Raw genomic sequence first — 14,300 nt, 5'->3', positions numbered from 1 at the left:
AGCAAAAAGAGCTCCGCAAATCCACATCTTAGGCGAAAGAATCTGCCAGCAGCAACTATTAGTTGTGCACTTCTTAAATATAAAACTAAAGAGTGGAAAAAAATTAACTGAACTCATCACATGCAACTATTACTGGGAAACACGTTGGTGCCAGCGCCAAGCTGTGGGGAGGCTTCTTGGAGCAGGGAAGTTGGTCAACTCTAATGGTACTGAGAATTTGTGGCTTAAAAAATAATTTATAGACACACCCTCTGTCCAATTTAATTGGACTTGAGGCATTTTGAATGGAGGAATGTGCGAAGCTGTTAGAGGCATGCCACAGAAGACTTGTAGCTATAACTGCAGCCAAATGGGGATCTGCGAAGAACTGATTCAAGGGGGCTGAACAGAAAATGCAATAAGCCATATGTGTTTGTGCAATGTGTGAGTAGCTTAAGAGGCTCTGTACGTCAAATACAAGTTAATGTTTTTCCGCTTTCCTTTCTGTAAATAGTTTATACCCATCATGATATTCAGGTATGATTTTCTACCCCAAATATTTACATTCCTGTTCCTTATATTTTCCTCCAAACTTAAGGATTCGTAATTTACGAACAACAAGAAAGAGCTTTTGTATTTCAATTCATGGGGAGAAGTTATGGAACAAGTTAAATGAGGAGATAAAACAAACTCAAAATTTAATATAATCTAGAAGGAAATATAAGGAGGTCATTTTCACAAGATGGGTGAGAGATAGCACTAATGTGTACATTTAAATTGAGACTAATGCATGTGTGTGGGTGCAGATGTATATACTTAGACAAATGTAAACCCAGATAAAAAGGCAAATTAATTAACCTGTTTATTTTTATTTTTGATTGGATTTATTAATGAGGGTCCATCTGAAAATATTGCATGAGTTTATGGGGCAGGAGTTCATAAGTTTCTAGCTTCTTCCTGCTCCTTTTCGAGCATGTTGCGATTACTGCGGTACAAAAACATGTGTCTTTTGCATTCCTCGTTCTTGTGCTATTTTTATACTACTACCATGTTGAAAAAGAAATGTCTTTTGTGTCCTCTGACCTTTGCTCAGCTCAGCATTGTGCTTTCCATCTCTGAAGCCTCCTCTTACTCAGGGAACACTTACGTAACAGGTCTCTGGTTGTAAAGCCTGCTTCTCAGGCTGAGCAGCTGATCTGTGATAATCACCCACATGTAGATAACAAAATGTGCTACCAGACTTAAGTTCACATCTGGCACTTTTTGTTTAGCGTGTTTTATTTGATGATTCAAAAGTAGGTTAATTTCCTCGTTCAGCAGGTATAAAGTATAAGAAGTTATGTTAGTTCAATTGCTGTACAGGCCACTGCGCATGTCTTCTAACACAAAAAGATCCAATCTGCTGAAGGGTGTGTTATTCTGATAATTATGTTAAATCAGTGGTTATTTTTATACAGCATGGATTAGCTTTTTTTTCTTATTTATTTATTTTAAGTTTGAACTTATAAACTGATGACCTGTGAGATCTTTCATGTGTTTTACATCTGTTTGCTGTTGTGCAGCGTTTCACAGTGTTCCCATAAATGAGCCCTTTCCAGTTATGGTTATTGTTTTTTCTTCCTGGTAATATTGACCGCAACTGCCTCTGTTGTGTTTAATTCTGTGTCTGAGACCTCCGGGAAAGATCTGTGATGTCGATTACTTTATGGGAGAGCTAAGGTCGCAGCTCCAGACTAACTTTTTGTGCTGGTTGCACTCGGTGTGCCTACACTTTTACTACCTTAAAACTCCATCTTAAAACTTTTTTTTCTAATTTTCCATGCCGATGTGTACAATAACAAAATGAAACATTTTTTATGCATGTTTCCCGTCTGTACATTTTAAGATTTGAGCTTAAGATGGATCATTAAAAACTCAGACAAAGCGGTTAACCATGAAAGCCAGAAAGCGTACATTTTAAATTTAACTTGACATACTGTATGTTTGCATGACTTTCGTGGTTGAAAATAGATCCCATCTTTGTGCCGCACGTGTACTAAAACACATTTACAGTTTGTTTTGGTATGTAGTGACCCTCTCAGCCGTCCGCACATCTTGATGAGTGTTGCGAAATGCCGGAAATACTTGTGGCATTTGGCGTTCCGGTGTTTTGTTGTAATTCCCAGCCCGGTGTTGGTGTCTGAGAAAATTTTTCATGACGAGGGAGTGGAGGAAACACAATGCCAATGATGTCATGACCCACGGATGAAGTAACCCTTTAACAGAGTTAGGATAGAAAACATTCCTCTACACCGTGTTCCAAATTATTATGCAAGTGATATTTACTCAGTTTTTTTTAAATGGTCAATGCAAATGATGGTCAGTATAATTTTCAAGTCATGAACTGTTACAGTATAAATCAAATTTTACTGAACAAAGCTCCCAATGAGAACAGTGTTTTTTTCAAAAATAAAAAACTCAAAATGAACTGTTCCAAATTATTATGCACAGCAAATGTTCTAAACATTTTATGGATTATAAAGAACTGCAAACGGTCATTCTTTGAATGTGCAGCATTAAGTGGTCACATGTACTAAAATCAAAAGCTATTTCAATCTAAACCATCTTAACAGACCAAGTTACATGTTAACATAGGAGCCCTTCTGTGATATCACAGCACAATTCATTTTCAGACCTTCAGGGACTCTGAAGGGTTCGACCAATGATTCTCTCCACATGATTTCAGCCCAAAGCATGACTCCACCACCTCCTTGCTGACGTCACAGCCTGTTGGGACGTGGTGGCCATCCACCACCAATCCACTACTGCGTCCATCTGGACCATCCAGGGTTGCACAGGGTTGTTCATCAGTGAACAAGTCTGTTTGATAATTAATCTTCATGTCCAGCTGGGCCCTCTGCGACCGTTTCTGCTATGAGTTCTGGTTAGGGGCCCAGTAGTAGGTTCATGCACCTCAAGCCTCTGGAGGATCCTCCACCTTGAGGTTCCAGAGGCTCCAGCAGCTTCAAATAACTGTTTGCTGCTTTGTAAGGGCATTTTAACAGCTGCTCTCTTAATCAGATGAATTTGTCTAACAGAAACCTTCCTCATTATGTCTTTATCTATACAAACCCATCTTTGTTCTGAATCAGCCACAAATCTCTTCACAGTACAATGATAACGCTTCAGTTTCCGTTAAATATCAAATGTTTTCATACCTTGTCATACGGCACTACACTATCTGATGATTTTTGTCAGCAGAAAGATCCTTTTTCTTTCCCATATTGCTTGAAACCTGTGGCCTGCTTAATAATGTGGAACATCCTTCTTCAGTAGATTTCCTTTAATTGAGCTCACCAGACAAACTAATCAACCAGCTCTCTGAAATTAATTATAGTCATTCAAAGAGCCCTGACACACAATATAAATTTAATAGCACAACAAAAAATTTAGAACTTTATGACACTTAAATCCAATTTGCATAATAATTTGGAACATGGTGTATGTTTATCATATGCAATACAGTTTTCTAATATTGATTTTCTTCCTTTTTCTTTACAGGGCTTGTATGTGTTTGCAGTGTATTTCGTCATGCACAACCAGTTATGTTGGCCGACTAAAGCGAGTTACACTGTGGAGATGAATGGCCAAGACCGCCCTGATTCGACCTTTCCAGCCGGGGGACCAACAGCTGTGGGAGGCGACATCAGCAAATCAACCCAGAATCTCATCAGCGCCATGGAAGAGGTAAACAGACCTTCATCTGTCATCCCAAATGGATAACACACACATGTATGCGCCTCCTTTTTAAAGATGTATAAAAAGCTAAACACTATAACTTTACACATTAATTCAAATTACCCTCTAATCTGAATAATTTACCCAGTTTAGAAGAAAGCCCTACGATTTTTTTCCCCAACAAAACGACTGGTTGGCACTCTTGGTTATTCTGAGTACATGAAACAGGAGTGTTCTTATTCCATTTTTCTTTTAGTTTTAAATTGATCCGATTTTATGGGAACCTCTAATTAAATTTTATTTGCGTGGAGTAAAAACAAGACGAGAAGCAGTGCCTCTCCACTAGCACAACTATTTATTTTATTTTATTTTTATACGCTGACCACTAGACTAGCCGAGGACTCATATTTATTTATTCCTAGGATTTATCGTTGGTGGTGTTTCTCCAGGTTTTTGAAGCTGGAAGGCTGCCTCGCCATCACCCTAATCCTTAGGGAATAAATATGAATCTAATTTTTATAAAAGTGCAGCTTGACAAAAAGCTTTACAGTAATTTCACGCTTTCGTTTAATGTAAGACAATTTTGCTTGATTCTAAATTTCTCTTAAATCTTATTTTGCTTTATTTTCTCTCATGGTTGAGTTTCGCCAATCTCTTTCCTTTTCCCATGCCCTCATTGCCATGGCTCCATTTGCTTATTATTCGGCGTGGCTCCACTAACAACATTTCATACTTCCTTGCTGAAAGCCTCCCTTCCCGTTGCCATTTATTTCGCTACAGTCTGTACTTGCTGTAATGTGTGGATGTGTGTCTGTAAGTCTTCCTGACTCCCACGTCGGCTCCTCCTCTGACCTTTGTATCAGACTGGCACATTGCACATGAGCCCGTGTAACGACACTCTGTTCACACAGGCGTGCAGCACTTCTGTGGCAACTCTTCAGCGACTTTTCCCAAGAGAATACCCTATAAGGAGAGATGGAGTGAAAAATAGGGGGTGGCGGGGGGACGATGAGACTCCTGGGAACGCTCTCCTCCCTTTTTTCTTTCTCAGAGTCTCTCTCTGCTCACGTAATCGTATTTTATTCATGAGAGCACACGCTGGCCTTCTGAGATTTGGCAACAACATGGTCAGAAAAACAAAACTGAGCAGGCAAACAAGTCTTCAATGAGACAGTCTCATGAGTGAATTTAAAAGAAGGACTGATTGTCTGATTTAAGCAACTAATGGGAGCCATCAAGTCTGCCTCTAATGAAGGGGAATATGGCACATTTGGGGTGCCTGGTGGTGCTTAATTCACCTCACAGGGAGGTTCTGTACCGGTCAGAACCCAGCGAGGCTTACAGGCTTGTGCAACGAGTACGCACGCAGTCATGGACATATGAGGCATTTGTAAGGACCACAGTTAAACAAGATGGAAGCAGTCATCTGATGGAGATTAAACAGAAATAAGCTTTGGTCATTAAAAAAAATGCATTCCTTCTTTTGCTATATTGTCATATAAATATGACTGAATCTTCAAATAAAAAACAACAACATGAACATTTTTTTGTCCGTTTGTCATGCTGGGTGGACTCAGTATGAAACCTTAAACCCAGTGAGCTTACTTGCCCTGTGAACGTGCTCTGACCCCGTGTGGCGGCCTGCCTGCACTCTGCATGACCCTCACTCATCACATTCATAATTACGCAGTTGACGGACGCGGCCATAGTGTGACTCAAACTCCTGCTTGGGTTTTCTCTGTTGCCGTCCCACCAAAGGTTAAAATTTTATGGGGGGGTTTTATACTTAAACACATATTTATAATATGAAAAAATAAAGGTTTTGAAAAATAATGATAGTAATAATTTGAAAGCTTTTTAAAGTATTTTTTTTTAAGTAACTTAATTTGAAAACTTTTCTTTTTTCAATATGTTTTTAAGCTGCATTGTCAATAGCACCTGTATGTATCTTAATTATTAATGTTTAATGATTACACATTTAGCAGATGTCTTTTTTTCTAAAATGATTTACAAATGAGGATAAAACTATGCAGTTAATATCAAAGTTAACAATAAGTTACTTGGAGGGAAGACCTCTAGTCAGGTCCTGGCAAAGTGTTGAAATAGAGTGCAGAAAAATGGAGAGGGTAGAGCCTTAGCATTTGATTAAACTTATTATGATAAATTTTAAACAAACGTCATCCGTTCCAGTAGCAAAGGAATCACAAGTCAAAATTTTATTTCACTCAGTTTTTAGCAAATCCATTATTTTTTCTAGCAAAGTGGCCAGAACCACAGATTTGGTACACCTGCTGTTAAGACTTCCAAGCCCTTGATATCCTTTGACTCAGTCCTCTGTAACACTTCAGGAGCTTGGAGCACATAAAGACAGATCATTAACTTTCCTCCTGGCACAATCTCTCTAAATGGTCCAGAATCTAGGGGGTTTATTTTCTCTCCTCTCCTGTTCAACTCACAGGTTTTCTATAGGATTTAACTCTGGAGCCTGAAAAGACTATTAAACAGGGCTTATTGTGTGTTAGATTAGCCACATACATATCTAAAGGAGCATTTCTTGCTGAAATACCACCCATTTTCTAACACCCTTGTCCCTAGTGGGGTCAGGAGGGCTGCTGGTGTCTATCTCCAGCTAACGTTCTGGGCGAGAGGAGGGGTCACCCTGGACAGGTCGCCAGTCTGTCGCAGCTGCTGAAATACTCTATTTACAATTCACTTTCAGTTTTCTGGTGGAGGCCTCCAGACATTTATGATAATCCCATAAAATGTTATGGGATTTCTAAGAGTTCCTTGTGTCAGGTGAAAACAGCCTTCATAAAATGATGTTGATACGTTGCAGATTTCAGCAGACTGGGAGCCATCATCACTGCGGACCAGCATTCAGCCCACCAGTGTGTTTAAGCCGAGCCCTGTGATGGAGACGTACACCACAGAGGGAAGCTTCATCAACACCAACCTGGTCACCACAGACGAGGAGTCGCAGGACTTTGATGACCTCATCTTTGCCTTAAAAACTGGTGAGGATAATTGCGTACCGTCAAATGTTCTGCTGAAATTGCTCTGGTCTACTCTTTGCAGTTTTTACCCTCCCATGTCGAAACCAACACTTTTTGTGCTCAGCGTGAATATATTTTATTAAAGTCCATCAACCTTTGGCTGTCTGTTGGTTTTGCAGTCGAGGTTCTTTGATTTAGACTTGGTTGCCATAAATGCCGTCAGACCCGTCCAGATTATTTTTTATAGCAGTTTAACTGTGATTAAACTGCTATAAATCAAGGTTGATCTGTGTTATGCTCATTAGTTTAGCAAAAATGTCTCATTAAGCACAGCTAACCATAAAAGAACTGGATCAAAATGTTATGTTGGATTATATAACACTTGGATGTGCTTCAGGAAACAGTTACTCAAGCACTGAAGAATTTCCTCTCTTAAACACAATTTGTTTTTTTCATTAAAACATTTAACTAAGTGTGTTCAATAAGAAAGCCAATGCTCTTTGTAAATAAAATCATCTAAACCACATGAGCTTAGCCTTAATGAGAGCAGCATAATAAAACATTATGGTTCCAAAACATGAACATCTTAATATGACCATCTGGTCATTCACACAGTGTCTGTTTCATCGATTAATCTATTAGAAGGAGCTCTGATCTTTATCGGCTGAGTTTATACTTCTCTGATACCATGGAAACAGTAGCTTAATGAGCTAAGGGCTCATCAAGCTATAACACATGCACAACTTGTGATGCTTTCAGCGTTTTTCACAAACCTGAAATGATAAATAGCTTGAGGATTTGAAGGTCACTCGTTGCAGAGAGTTTCTGCCTGTTTCACCTGAAAGGTTCTTTCTCTCTTCCGCACTTCACTCTTGCCTGGTTGATATTAATGTCTGGGCTGAAAACCAACTGATGGTGATTCCTTTGTTTTAATATGCATGGCTTAACGCCCAATGTTACAGTACCCGAGTAACTGTATGTTTACTGAATGACAAAGTAATAATTCATCGTGGATTGTCGATATGCTTTTCTTTATTGCTTTTTGAGAACTGATCTACAAGAGTCAAGATCAGATTTTGAGCAATTTTATCACTTTTGCTTTCCGACACAGTGCTCCATCACACAGAAAATCCCACAGGCTACCAGAGAGTATCTTGAATTAGTTGCTCTTGGAAAACTTTATTTATTGTAGTTTTCTATGACAGGATGGTAGGCCCATTCTGGACATCAGATAATGCTTGATTACAGCATCATTACCACAATTGTTTTAAGTAATATTGTAATTATAGTTATTTTAAAAATTTGTCACATTGTTTGAACATCAAAATACTGCGTCTATTAAACTGCCCTAATGACATTTCTCTGAAATATTATTTTGAATAAATTTCACCTTAAAGTTATTGGCAAAGTAATCACTGAATAATGACAAAGTAATGAGTCAGTGATTACCTTGTCACTGACTGACAAAGTTACTGAATCATTCAGTAACTGATGATTCAGTTACTGAATGAATCAGTAACTGAATCAACAGTTACTCTGGTACTGAATGTTTACTGAATGACAAAGTAATAATTCAGTGATTACTTTGTCAAGGCTTTATGTGGGTATATAAAAAATACACCCAAACTTCACTTTAAGTATCTTATACATACAGAGCATAGCTGTCTTTACTCTTCTTCCCTCAGTTTAAGCACACACACCGAAGAGTGTTAAGGCTTCAGAAGTCTAAAAGCTTTTAGGTGTTTGCCCATTTGCTTGTCTGATGACAGGGTTTGATTGATGTACAAAGATGATACATACAGTGTGAAAGAATCTGACTGCTCACTAAACATTAATCTGTTCATCTTTTCAATTCTGTAGAGTAGAATCAGATCTTAAATAAAACAAACTATACAGTCATCATCAGTTTGTGTTTTCCCATTGTTGACCTGCTTTAGACACAGACCACTCTTTTATAATTTTGAACTACACTTACAAGGTTTTATTTTGTTTGCAGCATGCTATCCTACATCAGGAAAACGACACCTGTAACCATGGAGGTAGTCAAATTAGAAGTCCTTCTAATCTAAAAGGCAGGTGTTGGGTTTTAGAGAGCTATGGGTGTTAATAAGTGAAGAAGGGTCAGAGGATAGTCTTACACAGCGAGTAGAAAAACACGCTCTGACTCTCCTGCCCTCCTGTTTATTATGTGCTGAAAGAAACAGAAATGTGTGCATGTTTTTCACTCAGTTATCTCTGGGCTGCTTCTTTTCTCGAGGCGTCCATGCTGCCCTAAGCTGTCGTTTTGTTGAACCTTCCAGGTGCTACAGAAGAATTGATCAACTTTAAAACATCAGCACTATAAATCTTTTTTTTTCAGTGTAGACAAGGCAAGATTTCAACGGCTCAAAGCCGCGCCATCGGCTGATTTACGTAGAAATTAGGTTACTGTTTGAATCAGTCGTACGCTGCAGCTTTAACAGTGTCGCTGAACCAGCCGACCCCACCTCTCTGTGCAATCAAACTGAACGTACAGCTACAGTTCATCTCAGCAGCTCAGTCAGCAGGAAAGATAATTTGCTAATCGGGGTTATATACGAGGCAACACCTGACCGGGGTCAGCAAGCAGAGCTGTAATAAGGGTCTTCAGACACTTCATATGGTAGTCAACCATTAACGTGCAAACGTACAGAAGCTCACACGTACGCTGTTGATTGAAGCGTTTTTTTCATAAATAGATGAGTCCTTCTCTCTGTCCATGAAAGGACTTCACATATATTGCATTCTTCAAACAGTCGATATATATTTAACCAGTCCAGATATATTGGCATGTTGTGTAGTTTGTATGTTGCAGTTTTTAGTCCTTTTCACGGCAAGAAAATAAAGTTTTAGTGGGTCTTAAACTGTGGTTTTTAAAAAAAATCTCCATTTCAGGCTAGAATAACCTGGTTCAGGATCGAATAGATTTTTACAGCAGATACAACACGAAGTATCTCCACTCCTCATGAACCAGATATGCATAATAATCGATACAAAGATCGATTTTGACGTAGACATAGTTTGATTTTTCTATTATGATTATCATCCATCATATATACCTGTCTATCCTGCTGGTTCTTATCTTGAGCAGTCGCTGGTACAGGTCCATCACAGGGCAGCACAGAAAGTTTATGCTGTGCTGCAGAGCAAAGAAATCAGTATTAGAACTAATTTGTTGACGGTAAATAAAACTGGTATCTTTTTCCTAATACTTAATTGATTCTATTTTATTTTATTCTATTACAAAACATTTCCTTGCAAGTTAGATACAAGTACCATTTATTCAGCCTTTATTTACCCAGGTGTGATCCAGCTAAAATGGCAGAATCTGTTTTAACAGGTTTTACAACACCATGTGTCAAAACCAGCCCTGTTTATTGATCGCTCAGTTCGTCAATGTTTTACCAGCAGGCCCACTACATGACTTACATTTGACATAAAAAGAGCCTTCCTGTTCTCAATCAGGGTCCATCTGTCTGCTCTGTTCTCATCTTGTTGCTATGGCTCCTCAGGTACAGTAAAGGTACAGTGTACTCAGTGATAAGGGTCACGTTACTTAACACCACAACGGCACTAAAGGTACTCGCTAAACTGATGACACAGACATGTTTTTTCCGACTCGTGCAAAAATAATCTGTGCGCAACATAATACAGATTGGGCACGTGTGAAAATTCCTGCAGCTAAAGCACAACTAATCACGGTTTGCTTGTTACACTTTATCACCTCTATTTCAGGGACTGGCCTTAACATTAGCGATAACGAGTCCATACCTGGAAGCCACGACGGAGGCAGCGTTGCCAACTCCCAGATCGTCGAGCTGAGGAGAATCCCCATCGCCGACACCCACCTCTAACCCTCCCACTTCATGCAGAGACGTTACAAGACAGTATTTTTATATTGTAAAACCTTTGCACTAAAATGTTTTGTTTTTTTAAGTAATCGATCATTTTCATATACGTGTTTGAAACTGTACATTGTTTTTACTGCACCTCTGTTCACATACAGTATATACATAAATGTACTAAATTTATTTTGTAAAAGTTTGTTTCTTTTTTTTTTATGTATATTTTGTTGACTTGGTTTTTTTTTCCTTAGAGTTAGATTAATCGTTGTACCTCTCAAGTAAAACAAGTTCTGCTGCTGAGAATGGAGATTGTGTAACACTGTCAATAAATATTGCAGCACATATTTTACATGAAGACATGCTGATCTCATTTTTGCAACTCAGAGGTTTTCGTCCTGCGACGGGGGCTCCCGGAGGATTACGTAAGCAGCTTGCAGTTGGCGTCACTCACTCATGACAGACGGCTTTGAAAAATGACGAGCTCTACGGTGGAATTTCACAGATTCTCCCGCAAGTGTCTTTGGAGTGTAAAGCGTAAGCGTTTGAATCTTTTGAAATCAGGATTTCAAGCTGATTTAAGACCGTGAAGGAGAAAGCTGACTGTTTTACTCAAATAATTGAGTAAATTATCCTTAAATTACTCAATAAGAAGTCAGTAGCTGTGAAAATCAAATCAAATACGCCACTTGAGTTCTTCCAGTAGCCTTCCGCCTCTGTGGAATATACCTGTGCACATTTTAACCTCTGACCTCAAAAAACATCTGTTACATCACCTTGCAAGCATTTACACCCGTTGAGCTAGTTTTTTTTTAGTTTTTACCTCCAGGTCATATCTACAAACTTAAGAGTTTTTTTTCTTAGAATTTATGTGAAAGAAAAAACAAATCAGTGAAAAAGTATGTGTTGGTAGAAAGTGATGGAGGGGTTTCAAAATGTTTTACAAGTAAAAATCAGAGACATTTGTGTTAAGCCTGCCTGAGTCAATGTTTTGCAGAAACATCTTTCATCGCACTTACAGGCTCAGCACTTTTGGCACCGTTTCTCTACCAGCTTTGCATGTCCAAATCATTTTTTAAATACTTTCTGACTTCGAGAATACATTACGTTTTCCCTCAGGTTAATCCTGCCACCAACATGTTTTGTGGTTTTTTGTTTTTTTTTTTCTGAAGGAAACAATAGAAAACAACCACATAGCTCTACTGAAAAAGCACCTTAGTAATTACAGCAACTCCAGGCCTGTGGAAGATGTCCAAGGTCATGATCAGATTACACTGAAGCAGGTAGGAAGATTTATGACAGGGACACCAGTGAGAAGTGTTTACTTCTACTCATGGTGCACTAAGATTACCTTCACGGGAATCAGAGCCATTTTTTAGTGGTCCAAGATCAATAAAATAAATTGATCCTGCTCAACACACATTAAACTCTTTTTTTAATCCTCATTTGAGGCAGTTTTACAACCTAGAGAGAACAGGAAAAAGTTTAGTCTTTTACTCCAACCCTGAAAGGTTGGAGAAAATTTCTCATACAATTGTAAAAAAAAGAAAAGAAGAAAAATCTGAGCACAGCATTAATTTATGAACAGGTCTTTTCTGTCTGGTTTTAGGGATGATTAAATCATTTCTCACAGGTAGAGAAATGATTCCCTACCTGTGTCCAGGAAACATGCAGCACTAAGGAAAAGGAGCCAGTGCATCGTTGAAGAAAGTAGCGTTCACCGTATAAACAGCAGCACCGTATAAACAGCAGCAGCCTGCTGGTTTATTTTCCCAAGCAGCAACTGTTCCAATGTCAGCGCAGGCCGAACTCTTTATGGTCATTTAGCATTTCCAAGAAACACTTCTAATTAAGAAACATGGTGACTTTGCAATAAGTGCTATGTCTTATTTAAGCCTCATATCTAAATGACTGTATATATTTCCATCATATATTCATTGCCATGATTTGTTTTTCATTAATTAGATATAATGCAGGCAATGTAAACAACGTTGCAATGTTTGCAGAACTGCACTTAGAGAAAAAGTCTCTAAAGCATATCTTACGGCATACATTAGCAGTAAGTTGTTACTTATGTATTTTGCTTCAGAGAAAGATCAAGAGTTGCACTGCAGACAAGGCTTATCTTCTGAAGCTTGAATTGACCCATGATGAAAGCAGTTTATGAGCTCTGCAGATCAGTAACATTTTGTGTTTTCATGTGTGTAAAAGCACATGTACTTGCATGTTCTGCACAACTCTCATGTTGTCTTTGCTAGAAATCTAATAGTCAGTGATGCATCAAAGTGAATCGCGGTTGCTGCAGAAAAAGAAGAGATCTTTAGTGCAATTTCTGAAATCATCAACCCAAACAAAAATGGCAGCAATACACTTGATGATTCAACTTATTAAAAATTATCCCAAGAGATACCAACTGCCTGTCTGTGTGATTGTGTTTGCATCCATTTTTAACCTGAGTGATAGTGACAGAGACAAGAGAGCAAACAACCAGTTAAATCTACTGTAAATCTGCAACACAATCTGTTGCTATGAACCCTGGGATTATGACACAGCTCTCCTGCCTCTCATTTTATTACCACATGCTCAAGGGGAGGTGTGTCACATATGATCCTCCCACAAAAAAAAGAAAGTGAAAAAGACTCAGGAGATTAGGTTTTACACATGAGCAAAAACAGCTGCATTGTGTTTATTTGTATGACTTTTATCGAGTTGTGCCAGTTTTCATGACAATAGTCATTGTAAGATTCATTGAAACAGGTGTGAACTTCAGTAACCTGATAATGCTTCTGTTATATCTTCTTTCTTGGATATATTTTTTCTGTTACAACAAAAGATAAATGCAATGGATTTATTGCATTTAGACTCCAAAATGTGTTTCTATGAATACAAAGGGATCAGGCTTGTTTTTTTCCCCTTGTTGTTTCGCAAAACTATTTACCTGAAGTCAGTTTTTATTTTTTCTTGCAGTCACAAACTTCACTGTACTGTACTGGGATTTTATTTGATAGTCAAACACTCGGTAGTGTGCACAATGTAAAGTAAAAGAAAAGAGAGGAGGTGATTTCTAAATGTTCTGCAAATCCATCTCCCATCTCATCGTGTGATGCTGGCACCAACGTGCTTCTGGGTGGTTATGAAATCTTTTTCTCATATATATACCACCTTCTTCTACATGTGTGTCATGTCAAAGTGTACAGTAACTACACAGCCAGGTGTTGATAACTTTGCAGTTGTGTTGTATCGCTTGCTAGTAATATTGCTTTGTCACCCATAACAACAAATCTCTCCACATCTTTATCTCTTTGATTCATGACAGGGACATAAATCATCTGATGAGCTCCCTGATATTTATGAAATTGTTTGTTCATTAGTGTTCTCTGCCAAACATCTGTGGCAAATACAACCCCAATAAAATGCACTGAATTTTAAAGAAGTATAATGTCGAAATTTACCAAAATCTTAATCGGCAGTGGGCAACTTTTATAAAAATATGCTTTTACACGTTTGTTAAAATTGTCACTATGTCGTGGCAGCATGGTATGAGACAGATAATCTGTGCAAAAAAGCAGCTTTGGTAACATGAGTTAAAGTGGTGAGCATAAAACTGACATGACACTGTCATAAACATGACGTAACGCCTGTCATGAACATGAAGCGGTCTTCGTAAACATTTATGACTGCCGTAATGAAGTGTCATTTGGTAAATAATAACACTTAATGCAACTTTTAATGCAACCTTGCTTTAAAAGTG

At 38.3% G+C, this 14,300-nt stretch overlaps 1 protein-coding gene across 1 annotated transcript in view; it reads left to right on the top strand.

The window, feature by feature from the left end:
• adgrv1 (adhesion G protein-coupled receptor V1) overlaps positions 1-10,901 on the top strand; it is a 115,428-nt gene extending 104,527 nt beyond the window's left edge. Inside the window, exons 93-95 of the mRNA XM_028033867.1 lie at positions 3,520-3,705; positions 6,533-6,710; positions 10,443-10,901. Of these exons, the coding sequence (XP_027889668.1) occupies positions 3,520-3,705; positions 6,533-6,710; positions 10,443-10,561 (483 nt within the window). The 3' untranslated portion in view covers positions 10,562-10,901. The remainder of the gene's footprint in view (positions 1-3,519; positions 3,706-6,532; positions 6,711-10,442) is intronic.
• Positions 10,902-14,300: the final 3,399 nt, after the last annotated feature.

The sequence above is a fragment of the Xiphophorus couchianus genome, chromosome 12 (assembly GCF_001444195.1).
Source record: "Xiphophorus couchianus chromosome 12, X_couchianus-1.0, whole genome shotgun sequence".
Taxonomy (NCBI): Eukaryota; Metazoa; Chordata; class Actinopteri; order Cyprinodontiformes; family Poeciliidae; genus Xiphophorus; species Xiphophorus couchianus.
The sequence above is the reverse complement of the archived record's forward strand: the minus strand, read 5'-3'. Positions and strand labels throughout refer to the sequence as shown.